Below are 20593 nucleotides of genomic sequence, written 5' to 3' on the forward strand. Positions count from 1 at the left end.
GAACAACAGATCTTGAGGAGGGGTTATGTAAAGGAAGATAAATGAGAAAATATTTTGCTGCACAGTTATGTGGAATACTTCCAATAACAGTGTACCAAAAGGTAAAATTTAAAGTGAGCTTTCCCTTTAAATGTTTGGTTTCCTAAATTTTGTGCATATGTAACTGATCTAATGAGGAGCTAACTCTCCGTTGGTTTGGAATGTGGCAGAGCCAAGTTGAATGTGGCATGCCTGGATAACATGCCTTAGAGATATTGGAATACATTTGTGCCCGTTTTAATATTACTCTGTGACAGTCATGTTTTATTTGATATCAGAAAAATGGAACTCCTTTTTTGTTCCTGAAGAAAAATGCAACATGCAAAAGAAATTATTTATTATTAAAACAACAACAAAAATCGATTTAATGTACAGGTTTGGAAGCTTTTGTTCACTGTGCGTTCTGTATCCATGTTCAGTCCATAAATGTAAAAAGGGTTTCGCAGCAGCACTGTTACAGGTCAGTTGCAGGCCCTCCCCAAGCATCTTCCTCATCCTCTGAGCTGGAATATCTTGCATTGTTAAACTTTTTGAGGAGAGCATCATGTTCATATTCTCGACTGGGAGAGAAAAAGTTAAAGTTTACAAACTTGTCGTAAAACCACCAAAATAACCTACATCCGTGTGTAATTGTGTGCTTATGCTTAAAGGGATAGACTTTTTTTTTTTCAAAACGCATCAGTTAATAGTGCTGCTCAGCAGAATTCTGCATTGAAATCCATAAACAGATTTTTTTTATAATTAATTTTGACATGGGGCCAGATATATTGTCAGTTTCCCAGCTGCCCAAAGTCATGTAACTTGTGCTCTGATACACTTCAGTTACTCTCTACTGCTAGTTGGAGTGGTATCACCCCCCCCCCCAGCAGCCTAACAACAGAACAATGGGAAGGTAACCAGATAACAGCTCCCTGGCAGATCTAAGAACAGCACTCAATAGTAAAAGCCAAGTCCCACTGCATTACATTGAGTACGAGAAACCACAGCCTGCCAGAAATCAGTTCTATTCTAAAGTGTTCTTTCTGAAAGCACATGACCAGGCACAATTACCTGAGATGGCTGCCCACACACCTATATTACAACTTAAAATATATACTTGCTGGTTCAGGAATGAAATTTTATACTGTAGAGTGAATTTGAAGTGTAATTTAGAGATAAAAAATACATCACCAAAGGTATTTTAAAGGAATTACAATATAATGCACTGTTGCCCTGCACTGGTAAAACTGGTATGTTTGTTTCAGAAAGACTAGTTTATATAAACTAGCTGCTGGGCAGCAATTCAAGCACATGATACACACAGTAGATCACAGATAAGTTCTGAAGAATTTTTCAGCTTTGAATGGCTGCCCCCATGGCTACACAATGGCTTGCTCATATAAATTATGTCAGAGTTTCTGAAGCGAACACCCCAGTTTTATCAGTGCAGCACTACAGTAATACATAATATTTTCATTTTTTGGTGTTACTGTTCCTTTAAAGTAGTCCCTGCCACCAGATCTTCCTAAAGTTGGCCTAAAGAATTGCATATCCTTTATAAGGGATATTTAAATTCTCAACTTTCAATGCTACTTATACAACTCAATTAAGAACAAAATTGTGTTTTTGTCAATAATTGACACATTTTAAACATGGGGAAAAGTATGTGAATTGTTCTATTCAGTAACCTCCTTTAGCAACAAGAAACATATTTCTGTTAAACTTTTGAATACCATCTATGACAGCAAGCTGTGAGCTAAGGCTGCTTTAATTGTATTCTTTGCAAAACACCATGACTGACGAACACACACAAACACACACTTCCAATTGTTGTATATTGCTTTTCATTACAGCATTGTACTTGCTGTTGAGTTAGTAACCAAACCAAGCCTAAGACTAGGACAGGGCACCGCATTTGCATCTCATGAACTGGAACACCTTACTTCATGTAGATTTTGAAGACCTAATCCAAAAATGTTTATTTCTATGCCAGGGCTGACATATTGGCTCTCACAAAAAAAAGACACATGGGGAGGGGAATTCACAAAAGTAGAGAGAGCCTATTTTTGGAGTAAAAGTGGTGGTTAACTGGTGTAAAATACTTTCCATATTCACAAACAGAAATCTGCCTAAATTCTGACTCGATCACCATTTTTAATGAAAGCAAGACAGTTTACAGACTTCTATGAATTTGTCTTTCAAACTACATACAAATTACATTTTAAACAGATTTAACTGTCTGTTTAAAATACAAATTCACAAAAGTGGAGATACAGGTTTGTGAATTTGGTGGGAAATCCAACATTTATATCTCCACTTTTATTTAGTCTCAATATCACCACTTTTGTGAATTACACCTAAAGTGTTTTGTGTATTGCAAATGGTCCTAACAGTAAGGTAACCCCAAGATATAATATTTCTTCAAAATGAAATGTAAGGAAATCAAAGCATAATAGCTTTTGATAATAACTAATAAAAGCCATTCTTCATGGAACATTGTGGATTTACAAATTGACTTTTTACATACACAAACACCCAACAATAAAGACACGTTCAACAAACAGAATAAAAATTAATAGAGTAATACAGTGTTTCTATTGCTCTTGGTTTCTGCCTCTGCAACCAATTTAGTTTTGTTAACTATTTCTGGTTTATGTTAATTCCTTTCTAACTCACATGATGCCCTTTTGCTCCATAGCAATATCTGCTGGTAAATTAGGAACCAATAAGTTATCACCTCTTCTGTAAACAATCCTAACTTAAACTGCATTTCTTCACTCTGGATTCACTATTACAAAAATGTCCATTATGAGATCTGAGAAGTACCAGTACCCTTAGTCCCACTTACATTTGTCTGTGTAAAATTGACTCCAGTGACTGCAACAAAATGTCCAAAAATACCATGGAAGTCAACTGGAATCAGCACTTGCTGGCATGATCTCTTGAAAATGCCTCCTTATATACCGTAGTTTACCATATACCTACTACTATACTGTAGCATAGACCATTGCTTAGCTGACGACAAATGCAATGCTTTCATATTCTTTTTTATTTATTTTTTGTAAGTTCAGCATAACACATTCACCATATTGTCATTCTTTCTTTACTGCAAGGGCTTCTCCAATTGTAGATGTTCAAACCTAGTAGAATAGCCTATGTCCTGTTGGATAATGGTGCTTACCAGGGTTATATATCTGATTCTTGCAAATATTTCTACTTAACACAATTATTAAACTTGACATCAGCTATAAAAAAAAAAAGCAGATATTACATAATTATCACTTTTACATTTACAGGGAACAGATGAAGCCTTTTTACTTACCTGTTAATGGCACTTGCACTCCACTGGCCTTGTGGCTGGCTTTCTGATTCCTGCAAGAAAACATTCAAAGGATTAGGCTTTGAGCATTTCTTGAAGGCTTGAAAAAAAACACACCCATTTTTCAATCCAAACACACTACTGCTAAACAAAAAGTAAAATTAGTCTAATTCAAAAAGTCAAGGAAGTTTTGGGGCCCCAGGCCACCCTGGGTTGCATGTAAAACGTAGTCCCTGTGTAAAATGGAACATGAAGCAATATAACTCTTAATGACTCAGATTAAAGTGAGTGTAGGACTGCCCAGACCAGGGATGACTTTACCGTAGTTGGTCAGCTTAAATGTATTGCAATATATGGTCAAACAATCCCTGTTTTGTTTAAATGGGAGGGGGTATTTTCTAATAGCTTATTGCACAAAATCTCTTAATGTCCTTAATATATTGATAATGGGATGAGTGCAGAGGATCTGTTGTATTTGTCTGTATAAATGTTGTGGTCAAAGTCTCATTGCACCCTCATTTAATGGTTCATTATTTAGTGGCGGGCACAACTTTCCCTTTTTGTTATAGTTTATATCTTATTGAACTAAACATATATTCAAACATATCTATTAAGAAAAACTTTAGCCCTTGTCTGCATAGGATTCTATTTAGATAAAATGTTTAAAGGGATTCTGTCGTGATTTTTATGATGTCGTTTTTAATTTCTTAATTACAAATGCAAATAATATACTCTACAATATAAAATGTAATTCCTGAACCAGCAAGTGTATTTTTTTAGTTATAATATTGGTGTGTAGGCAGCCATCTCGCGTCATTTTGCCTGGTCATGGGCTTTCATAAAGAGTCAGCACTTTAGGATGGAACTGCTTTCTGGCAGGCTGTTGTTTCTCCTACTCAGTGCAACTGAATGTGTTGCAGTGGGACCTGGATTTTTCTATGGAGTGCTGTTCATAGATCTACCAGGGAGATGTTATCTTGTATCAGTAAGCTGCTATCTGGTTACATTCCCATTGTTCTGTTGTTAGGCTGCTGGGGGGAAAGGGGGGGTGATATCACTCCAACTTGCATAAGAGAGACTGAAGTTTATCAGAGCACAAGTCACATGATTGGGGGGCAGCTGGGAAACTGACAATATGTCCAGCCCCATGTCAGATTTCAAAATTAAATATAAAAAAATCTGTTTGCTCTTTTGATAAACATTTAAGTGCAGAATTCTGCTGGAGCAGAACTGATATTTTTTGAAAAAACATTTTTTCCCATTATAGTATGCATTTAAAATGCTACATCATTTCGCACCTGTTGAGGGCTGTTGCAATTAGATGGCATAGAACTTCTGTAGTTGGAACTTAATTCATGTCGTAGCTTGTTTCCATGGAAATTGTCTGTCTCTGGCAAAGATTGGTCTTTGTACTCTGAAGGATATTCATCTGGCGACTGGGCTCTGTAATATGTTGATTGATAATCCAGCACTGGTTCAGAAGACCTGGCAAGTGCTGGCTCTTGAATTTCCTCTTCCAGTTCCTGGTCAGTATAAGCTCCTCCCTCAGCATCAGTTTCTTCATAGTCACTGTTTGCACGGCTATCACAACTGAGGTAGTCATTGACTCCAGCTGTGGACTCATCCAGGAGATCCAGTGGCTCTGTGACTGTAATCTCCTTGATTAACAAAATAATTATAATTAAAAAATGTTTACAACATTAGATTTGGTATAGACCACCTATATCATCTAACATAAGTTAATAAAGCTTTACCTTATCCTCTGTTGTCCATATTGGTTTTGTCTGCTCTGTCTGAATAATTTCTTTCAAGCTGAGAAGCCACGAGTCACTTGCTCCACTCAAATTTATTTTGGCTGCAAAAAGAGTTTAAACCCACTGAAATAAGACCTGCTAAGTGATGTATCACTTGTATTTATGTTAATAGGATTACTACTTTTTCTTCCACTATATCTGAAAAAATGCATAACATACAACAATAGATTAATTGCAACTCCAAAACTATTGTATATCTTATCACTTGCTAAAAATATTCTTAATAATATGTTAGCCAAACCAGTCGTACCCTAAAGGAGAGAATTAGGGAACATATGCTCAGTATTAAGAATGCAAATAGCTCAACCACAGTTTGCAGACTGTACAAACAGCTCTCTTAACTTTTTCTCAGTAATTGGCATAGAAAAGGTCTCCTCATATATTAGAGGAGGGAAGTAAAACCCTGGACAAACTTCTTAAACAAGAAGCCAAATTAATCTTTTTTTCTAGGAACCAGATAACCATTAGGAATGAATTTAGACTATAATGTTTCTTGTTAATTTTTGCTTTAAAATATTTATAATACCAAATTGTCACCCAAACATATGTAATTGTATACAATTATTTAACTACAGAAATATCTCGAATATGTATTTTTTAAGCTTTTAAAGTTTGTACCTATGTATTTATCGTGTAACTTTTGGCAGTCTTACCTAATCTGTATCTACCTTTGATTGGCTGTCCTAAGCATGCTTCTGATTGGTTTATTTTCATTTAAATACAACTGTATGTTCAGAAGATCTTTTGCCTATGCTGACACGGCACAAAACACATAAGACTACTTTAAAAAAAAAATTGTTAAATAAATAACTATCAAGTATTGGAGTGAAGTCCGGTTTGCACCAGCCTACTACTAAATACAAGGGTGCCAATTGCCTCCTCAAGCCTAAGGTCTGGGGCTTGAGCACCTGGACCCCCATTAATATTGGTAAGTTAACCCTGTTATCTACTATGATCAACACTGGATGTCTCCTTCAAAAATTGTTTATTGTTAATTAAAAAATATACAAGGCAGCGAAAGTCTAAGGTGAAAAGGGTTATGGAAAAAACATATCTGTATATTACCGGTGAATAGGTGAGAGTAGTTCTTGCGTTGTTTAACAGCTTGTGCATACAAACGCCTGGAACTCTTTCTTGAGTCAGGAAGCAGCCATTTTCTCATGGCTTTTACTCCCTGCCTGTTCTCAGGGTTACAGAATACCACAATAGGATAGAACTGCATGTAATTAAGATGTTCTACAGCTGTTGGAGTGATCTCAAGGAGTGCGTGCTTATTCTGTGGCAATAAGAGAAATAAAACCAATGCATAAACACACGTTTACAAGTCATCTTAACGAAAACAAAATTATTAATGTGTAAGCATTCCAGCAGGAAGTCCAGACATATATCGTATCATGGCAGAATTTAAGCTCTTTTAGTGACCACTGAATGAGCAAAAGGAAAAATACACTCCTATATTAATAAACATGTAAACCATAATTCTATTGTTATAACAGAAGAAATAAAGGAAGGGTTACTTTCCCCTTGGCAGTCATTTTCCTATCAGAGAACAGAGGTTTTCTTGTTACATCATATATAAATTGTCTTTGTCTACACTTACAGATATACTGACACCAGAAATTAAACTCTTTTTTTTACATCTATCATAATATTGCCTTTGAAAGCTACTTATAACTTTGAAATAAAGTATTTGCACAGTGCTTTTACATTACAGTACCTTTTCTGATGCCCACTGTTCCTGTATGATGGGGCTGCCATATTTGTGCAGCTGGAGTCCGTTAGCATTAGAAACTTTAACGGACTGAGATGGGACAATCAGGTTGGCAAAACAGTCAGGTTTAATAAACTTCAACTAACAATTGCTTACAAAAACAAACCTCTCAGAAAAAAAAAAAACAATCAACATGACCTATAGATAACTTTTAATGTACATTCATATTTTAAAAAGTTGTTTTTTAATGTCAGTATCACTTTAAATGGCAACTCTTCTTCTTAAACAAAAAAAAGCAATTTGGGTACATTCTGCAAAGTTTGAAGCTGCCATTGTATTTCCTCTCAGGGATTTTCATGTGCAAACCTTCATTTGGTTCTGGCTCTAGGGCCCAGGTTAGCAGTTGGGGATGCCTAACAAATTTCTACACAGTGGTTTGGGTTTTCATTGTTGGGACATTGTTGCCTAAAAATAAAGCAAAATTGCCCAGTTTACTATTGGGTCTACATTTTTGATTAATATTTTTTTACAGCAGCTCTCACTTTGGTATTTGAACTGCTTCCAGCAGGCCCGGATTTGTGGAAAGGCCACCTAGGCCAAGGCCTAGGGTGGCAGGATTTTAGGGGGCAGCATGCTGCCCAACCACACCCACATTGGTTCAAAAACACTGGGGATGCGCTGGAGATCATTTTTTAAATTTCACATGCGCCAATCCCCATTGCTCCTGTCCAGATGATGAAAATTTGCATGAATAAAGGGGAGGGGACAGAGGCGATGAATGTCAGTGGGCCTAGGGGTGCTACGTAAATCCGGCCCTGGCTACCAGTTCATAGGCTTATTGACATTAGCATCAGACTTTAGATGAATGTCAAATCTATCCTCACAGTCAATATTTTTGGTGGGTCTTGGGGTATTTTAGCCTTGTTAGAAAATGCCATATTATATTTTTATTAGAAAGGCAAATAACATAACTACAAAACCTCTTCTTACAACCTAGACTTATAAATTACCCTCACCTTTCCAGCAATTTCCCTCACAATATCCAGTTTAATGACCTTAGAGGTCCCTCCATCTCGTGTGACACTCTCTAAAATAAAGAAAAAAAGTATATTTGTGAGTGTGTAAATTTAGATAGATTCAATGAACAAATCAATCTGACAATTTCAGAATGGCAGTCTCACCTGCAGCCTCAAACTCCTGGGGCAAATCTGCACAAAGTTTCTGATGAGCAATATCTGTGATTGGACCCATAACAACTACAGGCCTTTTAAAGCTTGCTGCGAATACAGACAACCAAATGAGTGGTACATATAAATAAAATCTATGAAATGCAGATTCAAAGCTTTTGTAATGTTAGACGGACTTCGTAATGAAAAATGGTTTAGAAACAGAAAGCATAAGAGAATGTATAAGCACCACATTAAATGTCATTGAGGTAATATGCTTACCTTCCCGAAGCACCACTCTTTCATATGGAGGATATTTAATTTTCTTGCTCAGTGCCGTTAAATCTTCTCTACTCTTCCTTAATAATTTCTTAGCTCCACGCAGCCCCCTTAACTTCCAGAACTCTGCCCTCTGCCCACTGGAACTCTGTGGCTTTAGCACCGTCTCCAAACTAGCGTACTGCTCTGCCCTTCAAAACAATATGGAAAGGACGAGTTAAAGGTTAGCTAAGTAATAGTATAGAGTAAAAAAAAAAAAAAGACATATTACCTGTTGCTGTTTGGTATTATTCCCTTTTCCATCTCCCTTAAATCCCTGGCAACACGTACAGCTAGCCAACTTCCCAGCTTCCCACGATACATAGTGTCTAAGACATGAAATATTTCTCCTCGAGTGAAACTTATGCCAGATGGAGCATCTGACTCATAATCGAAGTGTGTACGAATATAGAAGGAATCTCCAACATTGGACTTAATCATTTTTCTGTAAACTGTAATATAAAGTAATTCAATTAAAATCACCCTCTCCACCATCTCTGAGTAGATGGATTGGACTGGTTAATTCGCAACTGGAACTGTACAAGCTCACGTACTTAGCACGTGGATGCCCAAAGAAGTTTGAGAATATTTGGAACCCTTGGCTCGAGTCGCCAGCCACCTCGAACAACTATTGATAGATACCTTTTCAGCCGTATCCCCTTCTCCCCACTTTCCCCTTCTTTCTTTCCTTTCTAACTTGCTTTTCTTCCTTCTAATTTTCTGTTGTTAAAATTCAATAAAAATTAACCTTTAAAAAAAAAAATCACCCTCTAAATGAATATATGGGAAACAGGATTATATAGTTCTTTTGGTAGGCTGTCATATACAAAAAGTTAGCACAAATGAAACTTGTGTATTCCGACTTACTGTCCTCTTTGCCCTGCGTAAGGAATATTACATCCTCATTTTGTGGAAGACCCATTAAATACTGCACAGCATCCTCACGGGTCAAGTTATGGAAGCTTGTATCATTTACCTGAAGGCACAAAATATACAACTTTTACCTATACAAAATGTATAACATTTACCTGCTCAGTTGCCATCACATAAATCAGAGTCTATACATTAAATCTGTATTAAATGTGTAGCTTCTTTCCAAAACAGACACTGGGGCTCACTCAAAATAGAAATGAAAAAGAGCCACCCCAGCCTTGTACTTACAGACAGAGACATGCTTACTGGCTCACAGGCAAAGTTGTAATCATTAGCAATAAGCATACCGCTGTACTGCCATTTTCCTGTATCTGATCAGAGTGTGCCCATTAAACTGCATTAACGGCAATAAGCAAGACTGCTGTACTTCATTTCAAGTAATGCTGATACATTGCTAATGATTATAGAAGTGTGCCAGTATCATTAACTGCACCATATAAAGAAGGGTACAAATCAGGAGTCTGACACTTTTGAGGTCATTTACAACAAGGTAGTAACGCCACAAAGTCCAAAAAAAAATCTTGAGTTGTCATTTGTTACTCTTCCCAGAATTACCACAGGTCTTTGAGCTCTGTTATGGAGCCCAAGGGCCTGCTGCAGCCCTGATGAATTTGTATGGACTTGTAAATATAAGGATTGCAAGCAGAAACCCATTTGTAAAAGTGTTTTTATATGTACAGAACAAACTAATACATTTGTGGAACAATAAGTGAATAATAGGCTATCTAACGTACAAATGATAGCACATGGTGTATGACCAAGTCACTAACTACACTGACTAATATTAATACAGTGACAAAATACATATACTATCATGCACACTCTATCCCCCTACTCATTGTCTGTGAAATATTTGCTATGAATACATTTGCTATGAATAAATCTTATGCTAAAATTGAAGTTGCATAATTATGAAGTTTAGTGAAACAACAGCAAAAAAACAAGGCAAATAAATATTACCTGCAGGATCTGGTCACCCTCTTTTATTCCTTCGCGTTCTGCAGGACTCCCTCCCTGTACTGCAGCCACAAATATTCCCACATCATTTCCACCTGCAAGACGCAGACCAATACTTTTTTCTTTCATGAACTGAATTACACGAGCATCAGGACTATATCTGTGGAGAGAGGTAAAGTTGAAAAAAGTTGAATTGAGAAAACATATTAAAAATGTGTTTTCACAAAATATGTGAATTTACGAAAAATCTCGAAAAATGCAAAGGTTTTTAAAAAAAACGAAAAATGGTAAGGTTTTTGAAAAAACTCAAAAAATGTGAGGCTTTTTGAAAAAACTTTAATTTTTTAAGATTCATGAAAACCAGACCCTGGAAATAGCTACATTCTGAAAATACACCAACTAAAACCTGTCAAGGTCATGTAGAAGTCAATGGCAGAGGTCACTTGAACCATTTCAAGATGTTAATAGCCTTCATGATGTTCAAGTCTTTTTCAGAGGGTTTTGCCCAAAAAACTCAATTAATTCGAGTGATTTAAGTTTTTTTTCTGCTGAAAACTCAATCAATCAGAGTTTTTGGGTTGTTAACTCACTGATTCAAGTTTTTTTCCCCATTCAAGTTTTTTTCTTAAATTAGAAACCATTTGAGTTGTGAGTTCATTTGAGTTCATTCAAGGTCTAAAAAACTCTAAAAATTCAACCTTTGATAAATAACCCCTTTAGTTTTGCCAATCCTTGGATGTTTGACAATGTAACTATATCCATGAAACATAAACCTGCACACACACACAATTTGTTGTGGGTGCTTAACCTATTTGTTCAGCCATTACCACCTCAACATTTTTTGGGGGGGGGTCTTTACTTCCCTTTGTCCTGAGGTAGGGAGGTGGATCATTGAGGCGGTAATGATTGAATAAATCAGTTATGTTATGAAATTTCTCCTAGTGATCTCTATTTTTCACACTTGAATATGTCCCAGAGTTTGACATAAGAGAGCACAGACAATTGTATTTTGCACTAAATAATAGCTATAAGACATACAATACTATAAAACAATATTATGCAAAATGTAATAGTAAAAGAGAAAGTGAAAATAATGAGGGGAAAAAAGTGTTGTAGACAAACAAAGCAAGATTAGGGAGTCAAACAGTAAAAGTTTAATCAGACTAGTATCTTTAGGTAGGAATAAGTAAGATACCCTGCTCTCAGGTCTTCTCTCATGTTGTTATTGGAATTTGCTGACTCCTCTCTATATGCAGACACCACATGCACTTCTTCATTGTTTACTTCTGGTGGGAGGTAGCAAAATAAGAAAAAGCATGAAAAATGTTGTAAGTTAGAGGAAATGTTTAGAAAAGCATTTTAAAGAATCTCACTATTCTCAACTTTGGGATTCTCCATTCTCTGCACAGCCTCTGATCCATTCAGTCCTTGCCCTTCCCTGTAAAACATATGTAAGGGAAGTATAAGAATGAGAAATATAGTAATCCTGGGTTCTGCTATAAGGGTGAAAAAGAGTATGTTAACAAAATCATAAACTGTTTTGACTTACGGGGCACTATCATCACTCTCAGATGAGCTTTTCTGTTGATGTGCTGGAGGAGGTGGTGGAGCTTCAGATGGTGGTGGGGAATCACCAGAACCTATTTCAGAGATATCTGTAGAAAGAAGGGCATATAGGCATCTAGGAGAATGGACACAGCATGAAATAATGCATACACTTTTCATACTCCCTCTGCATTCTCTCTGCTCGGATTTTATACCATTTTAAAGGGACAACAATAAAAAATGACAAAGGTCCCACACTATAGCCTGCTTCTGCTGCAGATAGAAGCAGACACAGTGCTGCATGGAATTACTGCTGTGAAGTGTTTATTACATGCACAAACATTTTAGCTAAATGCACTAACATATTAGCTACATCAAACTAGGGTTTAAAATAGTTACAAGGCTTTAACCCTTTATGTGGTACATGCTAGCAGGCAGAAGCTCTATCTGCCACTACTAAGTACATTATTATGCAGGAGAGTGGTTCACTCTGCATTGGTGGCTTCAGCCGCCTCCCCAGAGAGTGTGCAGCAGTGACAGCCACCTCAGCAATGAGACTGGGGAGGCTGTCATGTCAGTCCTGCAACGCGATCTGCTGTGCTGCCTGACTTCTTTCTTCCCCAGTACCTCCCATGCACTTCCTGCTGCACAACACTCTGCAGGCACGGACCTCCAGAACCACTCCAGTGATGACATTGTCCCTCCTGCTCCAGGAACAATAAGTGGCCTTATTTAAACACACTCTTACACACACATTTTAGTAAAGATTCCTTTTCTTTTTTCTTTGTACGTTTGCCCACTATAATACTGAGGGGGAATCACAACCAGCACGCAGTACACTGTTTCTTAGAGAAAAGTCAATTTATTTAGAAACTGAACAAAACAGTAGCTTTTCCTCAGCAGAAAGTAAATGAAAATATAACACACACACAGCTTACTTCAGCATATGAAATTCCTTTGGTTTTCTCAAAGTAAAGTAGGCCTGGTCAAACAACAAAACCCCCACTGCCCAATATTAGCCAGCTTTCTTTCACAGTCCTTTGTACACAAGGGTTTTTGTTTTAGTTCTTTTTAACAACCTGTAGAAAGACTTGCAGCTCACCCGCTGCAGGCACCATCATGCTCTCCTCTAATTGCCCCTGTGCCTCCTCCTTATGCAGAGTATCAATCTGCTGCAGTAAAAGCAAGGTGTGTACCTGGGTGGAATAGAAAGGCTCACCCTGTAGCTTCCCTCCCATTCCACAGTCCGGGCCCTGAAAAACGAAGAAAACACAGCAACTAGTGTTGCTGCCAAATAATCCCCAGACTCCTTCCCTGACACACACTGCTCAAAGGGACCACAGCGCAAATAATGGAGAAATACACCTCCCGTCAAGCCCTGGTGTCCTCTACACCGCATATACACACAACTTTTAGAAGTGTTCACAAAGAACTCACAAGCAGGTTGTTTTTTTTTTTTTACTTATTCATTTTACCATTTTTTGCCTCTATTTAAGCTGACAGATCAGCAACATTTTTAGGCAGTTTTCAGAAATCTCATAAAAACTGCTAGTTTGGTGTAGAAAGACGGTTTTACCTATTTTTGATTTGTCATTATGTGTACTTTCCAAAAATATATGGGTTTTCTGTGGGTCTTTGTACGTTAGTGGGTCTTATGTCACATAATACGCAGTCAGGGGGCTCTATTTGCAGTAGCCGAGTTGGCAGCAGAGAGAATTAAAATGCACTTTTTTTCATTTGGAGTCTGTACAAAACCACATACTTTGGTAAATCTGTACATATTGGGCATTAAAGTGTTCAGTAGACCTCTCGTGTTCATATTTAATGTGATTTGCTTTTGTATATAAAAACTATGTGTGAGATAAATGGGAATATTGCAACAGTTTTTGACGATTTTCAGAAATGTTATAAAAACTTCTAAGTTTAGAAAAACTTTGGTAGTTTGGTGTAGAAAGACACCTTTACCTATTTTTGATTTGTTAGAATGTGTAGTTTACAAAAATATATGGTTTTTGCGGAGTCTTTGTACAGTTAGGGGGTCTTAGAACACATAATACGCAGTCAGGGGACTCTAATTGCAGCAGCTGAGTTGACAGGCGAGAAACTTCATATACACCATTATGGGGTCGGTACATAACCACATTATTTGGTAAATCTATGCATACTGTGCATAAAAATGTAGAGTAGACCTCTGGCGTTCATATTTAGGGTGATTTGCTTTTGTATATATAACATTGAATGAGAGTAATGTGGCAAATTGCACCATTTTGAGGACAACTTTAGGAAAACTTTGCAGTTTGTTACTTTGAAATACAAAGACATATTTTCCCATTTTGAAAAAAATATATGGTTTTCAGGGGTTGCCGTATGTTTTTGGAGTTTATACCACAAACGTAAATTTGCTGGTGTGTTCATGAATTAGTGTACATATAAACCATCAGATTAGTATGCACAAGGTAAATTTTGTGGGCCCTTACTTGTCACCTTTACACATTGGGTATCAAACTGTTCAGTGGTCCCCTGGCCTTCAAATGTATCTTGGTACCTAATGATATGTGGGAGAAAAGATGCTGCAAAGTGGAAGCTTTGAGGTGATTTTTAAAAATTTCATCAAAACCGACAAATTTAGGAAGGCTTTGCAGCTTGGTACTCTGGAGTATAAAGACATATTAACCTATTTTGGATTTGGGGAAATTAGTACTTTCCAAAAATATATGACTTTCTGGGGTTAGCATACTTTTTTGTAGCTTTACCCTACATAAAATTCAGTAAATATGTTAATTGTGCAGTAGGTGGACTTCATTTTGGGGATCCTGCAGGCCACATACTTAGGAAACCTATGCACATTGTATTTTCATGCATGAAATGTTTCTACTATATGTGTTTATATTATGGAAATAATATGGCACCATGCCTCAGACGGCAGTCTGAGGAGTTACCGGGGTGGCAAAAAGCCGAATTTCCAGTTTTTAAACTTTTCTAGCACAGTGAGCACAATTTCGCTTGGCACATAATCCACCCAGTTTGGATTATGTGCCATAAAACCCCATAACAGTAGTAAGACCCTAGAAAGCCATTCTGACAAATCCAAAATGGGTAAATACATCTTTCTATTGCAAACTACCAAACTATAAAGCTTGCATTTTACCCCATTATATGCCTCCCCTTTTGTAATGTATCAAGATAAAACATCCTAAATATGAACTCCAGGGGTCTACTGAACACTTTGATGCTCAATATGCATAGATATACCAAACTATGTGGCAAACAGAGACCCCCAAATGGAAATATAGCAGACAAAATTTAAATGGGCAAAACAAAGTAACAAAGAACAGTGCAAAATGCAATAAAATCACTAAAATCCAATAAAACCACAAAAATAAATGCTTTTTTGACCTAGTGTAATCAGCAGTCAGAATCACAGTTTGAATATTTTAGGTTGGCTAAAAAGGTTTTATGGAAAGAAAAAAGCGAATAACACCTATGCAGATCTGAAAATGAAATAAAATGGCTAAAAATCACCGAAACAACATACAAAGGGTATTGACTATGAAGATTTTCATTCATCCAGGTCTTGGTATATCTAGTATACTGTAGGTCAATCTAAAAACAACTGGACTTGCTGAGTAATCAATGAAGACGTTCCACTACTCATCCGAGCAGCTTCTTTGGTTCAACTGACTGGTGTGGGAAGTTCTCGGCATATAAACTCTTCCACTAATCCATTTACAATGGCACATTGTAACTCTTCAAAGAGGTGACATCTGAAGAAATTCACAGATGTGTTGATTCTGTGTAGTTGTGATAGGATTATCCAATGTGTCATGCAACTCCTAGATACAGGTGTTACTTGTGAGAGTTGCATGAATGGATGTGTGAAGTGTTCTTAATCCGCCGAGGTACAGATGTTAGAACAGCATTCTGTGTATAGATCTGTGCATTCCTCGCTACACTGGACTCCGTATACGGAGCAATGTGGTATACGGAGCAATGTGGTATACGGAGTCCAGTGTAGCGAGGAATGCACAGATCTATACATTGGGGAGACAAAACAACTGCTCTCCAAGCGAATGGCTCAGCACAGGAGGGAGAACTCTACAGGGCAAAACTCAGCTGTCTTTCTACACTTAAAAGTCAAGGGCCACTCCTTTGAAGATAGCAAGGTCCGAATCTTGGATAAAGAAGACCGCTGGTTTGAACGAGGCGTGAAAGAGGCGATTCATGTCAAGGTGGAGAGACCATCTCTGAACAGAGGCGGGGGCCTTCGACACCACTTGTCTGCTACATACAATGCTGTTCTAACATCTGTACCCCGGCTGATTCAGAACACTTCACACATCAATTCATGCAACTCTCACAAGTAACACCTGTATCTAGGAGTTGCATGACACATTGGATAATCCTATCACAACTACACAGAATCAACACCTCTGTGAATTTCTTCAGATGTCACCTCTTTGAAGAGTTACAATGTGCCATTATAAATGGATTAGTGGAAGAGTTTATATGCCAAAAACTTCCCACACCAGTCAGTTGAACTGAAGAAGCTGCTCGGATGAGTAGTGAAACGTCTTCATTGATTACTCAGCAAGTCCAGTTGTTTTTTTAGATTGACCTATACTAGATATACAAAGGGTATTGCACATACGGTTATTGAATACGCTATTGGCAATAAAACGTTTTTTCAGGCAAAAAAACAGATGATGTGATAAGAAAAATAAAAAGCCACAAAATAGTGTAAGTACGTATGTACTATGCACTTAGCAAATTGCCTATTATGTGTGGGTGTGTGCAAGTGTATGCAAGTGCTGTGAATGTGTGTGACTCCCCCGATCCCCAAAAATGTATGTTTGTGTGTGTGTATATGTGTAATACGTGTGTGTGTGTGTGTGTAAGTGTAAGACTAACCTGGATAGCAGCTGGGGGAGCTGGAAGAGGAGGCAGAAGACTTGGCCCAGGATTCGGTGGGTGGAGGGGTGGCACCGTGGGCCCAGGAAGGGCAGGCAACAGCAGGACACATAGAATTCACATGCCTTCTGCTGCCTTGTGGCCCCTGGGTGATTGTATCCCAGAGGCCACTCGATCCCCCACTTTGCTTGTTGCCTAGGGGCAGGGAAACGAGCGGGGGGCTAAACTGCTCCTCCACTCCTCAACCCGGCAGTGCTGCAGATCGCAGAATATACATTCTGTGACACAAAGAATTCTAAAGGTTACATTGTGCGGCGTGTTCCGATCCGACGCGATGAGAGGAAGCGGATGCAACGAGACAGATGCGCTGAATATAATGTAAGTATTACGCATGTTGACCCTACAAGCTGCGTGCATCTGACACGACTGTTGGATGAAGACGCAACGTGCGGCGTTCACATCCACCAGTCGTGACGTGCCGGATGCATGCAGCTTGCAGGTCACACATTCCTGTTGCTTACATTATATTCAGCGCATCTGTCTCATCGTGTCCACTTCCTCTCATAGTGTCGGATCGGAACAAGCCGCACGTGGAGTTCAGCCCTCAGAGATTTAAATGCTGTATCGGTAGCAATTCACATTGACTTGGCAAAGGTATTTTCAAATGTTTTGTCACCAACACTGGAGAAGATTTAGATTGGTCATGAAGTAGTTATTTGTGGCACGTCAACACCAGCTAAAAAGGCCATGAGTTTGGTCTCCCAATGCCTAGATTCAGGGGTGCCATCAGAAATCGTGGGGCCCCATACAACAAAATTATCAGGGCCCCCCTCAACAAAATTATTAAGCTCCCCCCTCAGAGCCTAGTGGTTTCTGACGAAACGTAATTTAACTACAATTTTACTATGTAAAAATCCATGCTTCCAAGCCCATTGAGCTATTAATTGCCTGGGAGACAAAGCATAGTATATCTCTAGAAGGACGGTGATTGTCTAGTTTCTGATAATAATACAATAGATCTATTCAACTCTTACCCTCTCGAGGAGAGCTTCTGTCCTCACTCTCACTATCTCTCACTTCTGGGATGTTAACGAGAAACTGACGATTGTCTCTCAAAACGGTAAGAGTAAGTTTGCCCCTTGACTTCTCAATGAGTCGCCGAGTGTCAGCCAATGACATATTCTCACTTGTCACCCCGTTAATCTGAAGGAAGAACAAAATAAATGTACAACTTCATATACAGACATAGTTTAAAGAATGCAAATAAAAAGATGTTTATAGTAACCTATTTATGGTTAATGTTGAAAAAAACTGCTGCTGAATTAAGATGAAGTTTTGAGTCCTCTAGGATGCACATTGAATGCAGCCCACATTATATAATAAAGAAGATCACCAGGATTTATATATTTTGAGCACTAGTCATGTGCTTTCATACAATTATAATATATACTGTATAAGATTAATAAGCCACAAGACATGAATCCAACAGTTGATTTATTTAAGAAAAAAAATAATGTTTCAGTTGGGTCCCTAGCCTTTGGCAAAGTGCTAGTGTGCAATACACAAATATCTTAAATGAAGTGGGTTTTTTTATTGGAAAGCACTCATATTTAACAGTGAAGCAACATCCCAACAGGATGTCCATCCCATAGTGATTCCACTCAAAAATTTTATTAGCAATGTGTTTGAGACATATAAAATACAATCGACCCACTCGCAGGTATGTGCAAATACGTACCAAGGGATGACTACAACAGAAAACCTACAGGAGTCACCCTTTTCAATGTCTGGGATGGAAACAGTGCCCTTCTTATATGTATATTATATATCTGGTTATATGCCACCAACTCATTGGCCTACAGGGGCAGAAATTGATCCTGTCTAGATCCAGTTTTATATATACATAATATATATACATAATGATGTTCACCTATGGACTATGTAAACATCACCAAAAGAAGCACCCCATCCATAAATTCTCAAAATAGCACTGATTGGTCCCTAATTGCCATGCTACAAGTTTGCAGTTTTAGTAGCTTTTTCCAGACGAGGCTTAAACGCTAATTTTTATTCTATGATAAAATATACTCTTCATATTAGTATAAAGTAACAGAAAAGGCTAGAATTTTGACTGCCTATTATGCTGGAAGCAGGTAACAGAGCAACATATATGAAGACATTGCTGTATCTTTTGAATATATATCTGTAATAAACATAAGTTGCATGATATCCCGTTTACCTTCAGAATAAGGTCTCCTTCTTGTAATGCCTTCTCTTGAGCTGCCAATCCACTTTCTGTTATGTGCTTTATGAAGATCTGACTACCCAATTTTAGACCGTATTCTGTGAGGAGATGGAGAGAAAGGTCTGATGTGTAAATCCAGCTAGAAATAATAATGAAAAAGTATCCAAAAAAAAAATGAGTTAAGCTAACACAGAAGAGCAACTGGAGTACAATAACATCTACATGACAATATAAATGAAATGTATGTACTTACCGTTAAATCCTTTTCTCTCCAGTCGTAAGGGGACACAGGGACCGTGGGGTAAAGTACCCTCCCAGGACACTGATTACATCAGAACTTTGCACCCTCCTACTGTCCCTTTATCCCCTGCTACCCTGGAAGGGGACCAGTTTTTTAACAAGTAACCAAACTAATAAACGCAATAATAATCTCTCAACACAACAGAAAAAAGTTCAGGGAGGGAAGCCCATGTCTCCATTACGACTGGAGAGAAAAGGATTTAACTGTAAGTACATAAATCTCCTTTTCTCCCATGTTGTGATACAAATGTGACATGGCAGGCCATGTATGAATGTGAATGTGATCAAGTGCATTCAATATGGCTCCTTAGTTGTAAAATGGATGTACTGATATTAGCAGGAGACCAGGGAACAACTGGAGTTGAGTTATTCAGTCATTAGCAGGAGAACAGGGAATAGACTCATAAACATATAGGTATGTTTATTAAGGAGGAAGCTCATATCTTATTCACATAGTTATAATCAAAATACACAGCAATTATATACAGCAATTATTTTCATTCACATGGTTATTTCCATTTTCATGGTCATTCTCATGGCCATGTCCTGGGCATGTAGCCATTATTATTATTTTATATGTCTATGTGTAATGATCTATTACTTTGTTATTGTACCAATATAAAAAGGAGCTCAGCTGGGGGGGCTTCGGGACTTCATCTACAAGCAGACGTGTTGTGTAGAATAATTGGTCTTGTAAGGACCATTGGCCGATTGATGTGCTCTGGGAGTCGCTGTATTTGATTTGGGCCCGGGGTCCCCCAGCTGATGTTCCTCTCAGAAGTCTGCCAAGGGAAGCTCGGCTAGACGTTGCGTTGTCTTCAATCGGTATTGTATTACTTTTCTTACAATATATTATTCTTCTCTAATGATGGTCAATGTGTGTGTGTTTTATTTCCACCCCTATATTTGATAAGTCTGCTGGGGGAAGTGCTCAGTTAGACATTTAGTTTGTGATAAGTCTGCCAAGGGAACTTGTAGCAAGACATTTTGGTACCAGGAGCGGGGTTCGAGAATAAGATAAAATGTTTAAGAGAAAGAATAATAGCATTGTGGGGAAAGCTGTAAATATTGTAGATATCCCTGGTTGGGATGATACTTCATGTAAAATTATTGCCACTGAGTGGTCTAAAGGTGCAGGATTGTGTGAGGATTGGGTGCATCAATTGAAAGATGCTAGTCCAATTAACGTAGTTACATGTTTAGAGAAAGTACCCTTTGAAAAAGGACAGGAGTTGTGTGCTTTAGGAAGACGGGGGTGGATTTTGTTGTCTGCGTATCGCAAGCAGCATAGTGATTGTTCAGAGTTAAAAGCACGTATTTCTCAGTTTGAAAAAGAAATACTTGACTTACAGAGTCGGG

The 20593-nt window shown here is 37.9% G+C and overlaps 1 protein-coding gene across 5 annotated transcripts in view; it reads right to left on the minus strand.

The window, feature by feature from the left end:
• Positions 1-361: 361 nt before the first annotated feature.
• tjp3.L (tight junction protein 3 L homeolog) overlaps positions 362-20593 on the minus strand; it is a 44572-nt gene continuing 24340 nt past the window's right edge. For 4 of the 5 annotated variants that reach the window (XM_018249975.2, XM_018249984.2, XM_018249967.2 and 1 more), the window contains exons 6-21: positions 18929-19032; positions 17724-17892; positions 11786-11891; positions 11610-11674; positions 11432-11522; positions 10240-10396; positions 9214-9322; positions 8579-8798; positions 8311-8498; positions 8044-8139; positions 7879-7949; positions 6217-6427; positions 5092-5192; positions 4636-4995; positions 3341-3390; positions 362-599 (exon numbers count right to left, since the gene is read on the minus strand). In XM_018249975.2, the coding sequence (XP_018105464.1) occupies positions 494-599; positions 3341-3390; positions 4636-4995; positions 5092-5192; positions 6217-6427; positions 7879-7949; positions 8044-8139; positions 8311-8498; positions 8579-8798; positions 9214-9322; positions 10240-10396; positions 11432-11522; positions 11610-11674; positions 11786-11891; positions 17724-17892; positions 18929-19032 (2204 nt within the window). In that variant the 3' untranslated portion in view covers positions 362-493. 5 annotated transcript variants of the gene reach the window in all.

Source organism: Xenopus laevis, chromosome 1L (genome assembly GCF_017654675.1).
Source record: "Xenopus laevis strain J_2021 chromosome 1L, Xenopus_laevis_v10.1, whole genome shotgun sequence".
Taxonomy (NCBI): Eukaryota; Metazoa; Chordata; class Amphibia; order Anura; family Pipidae; genus Xenopus; species Xenopus laevis.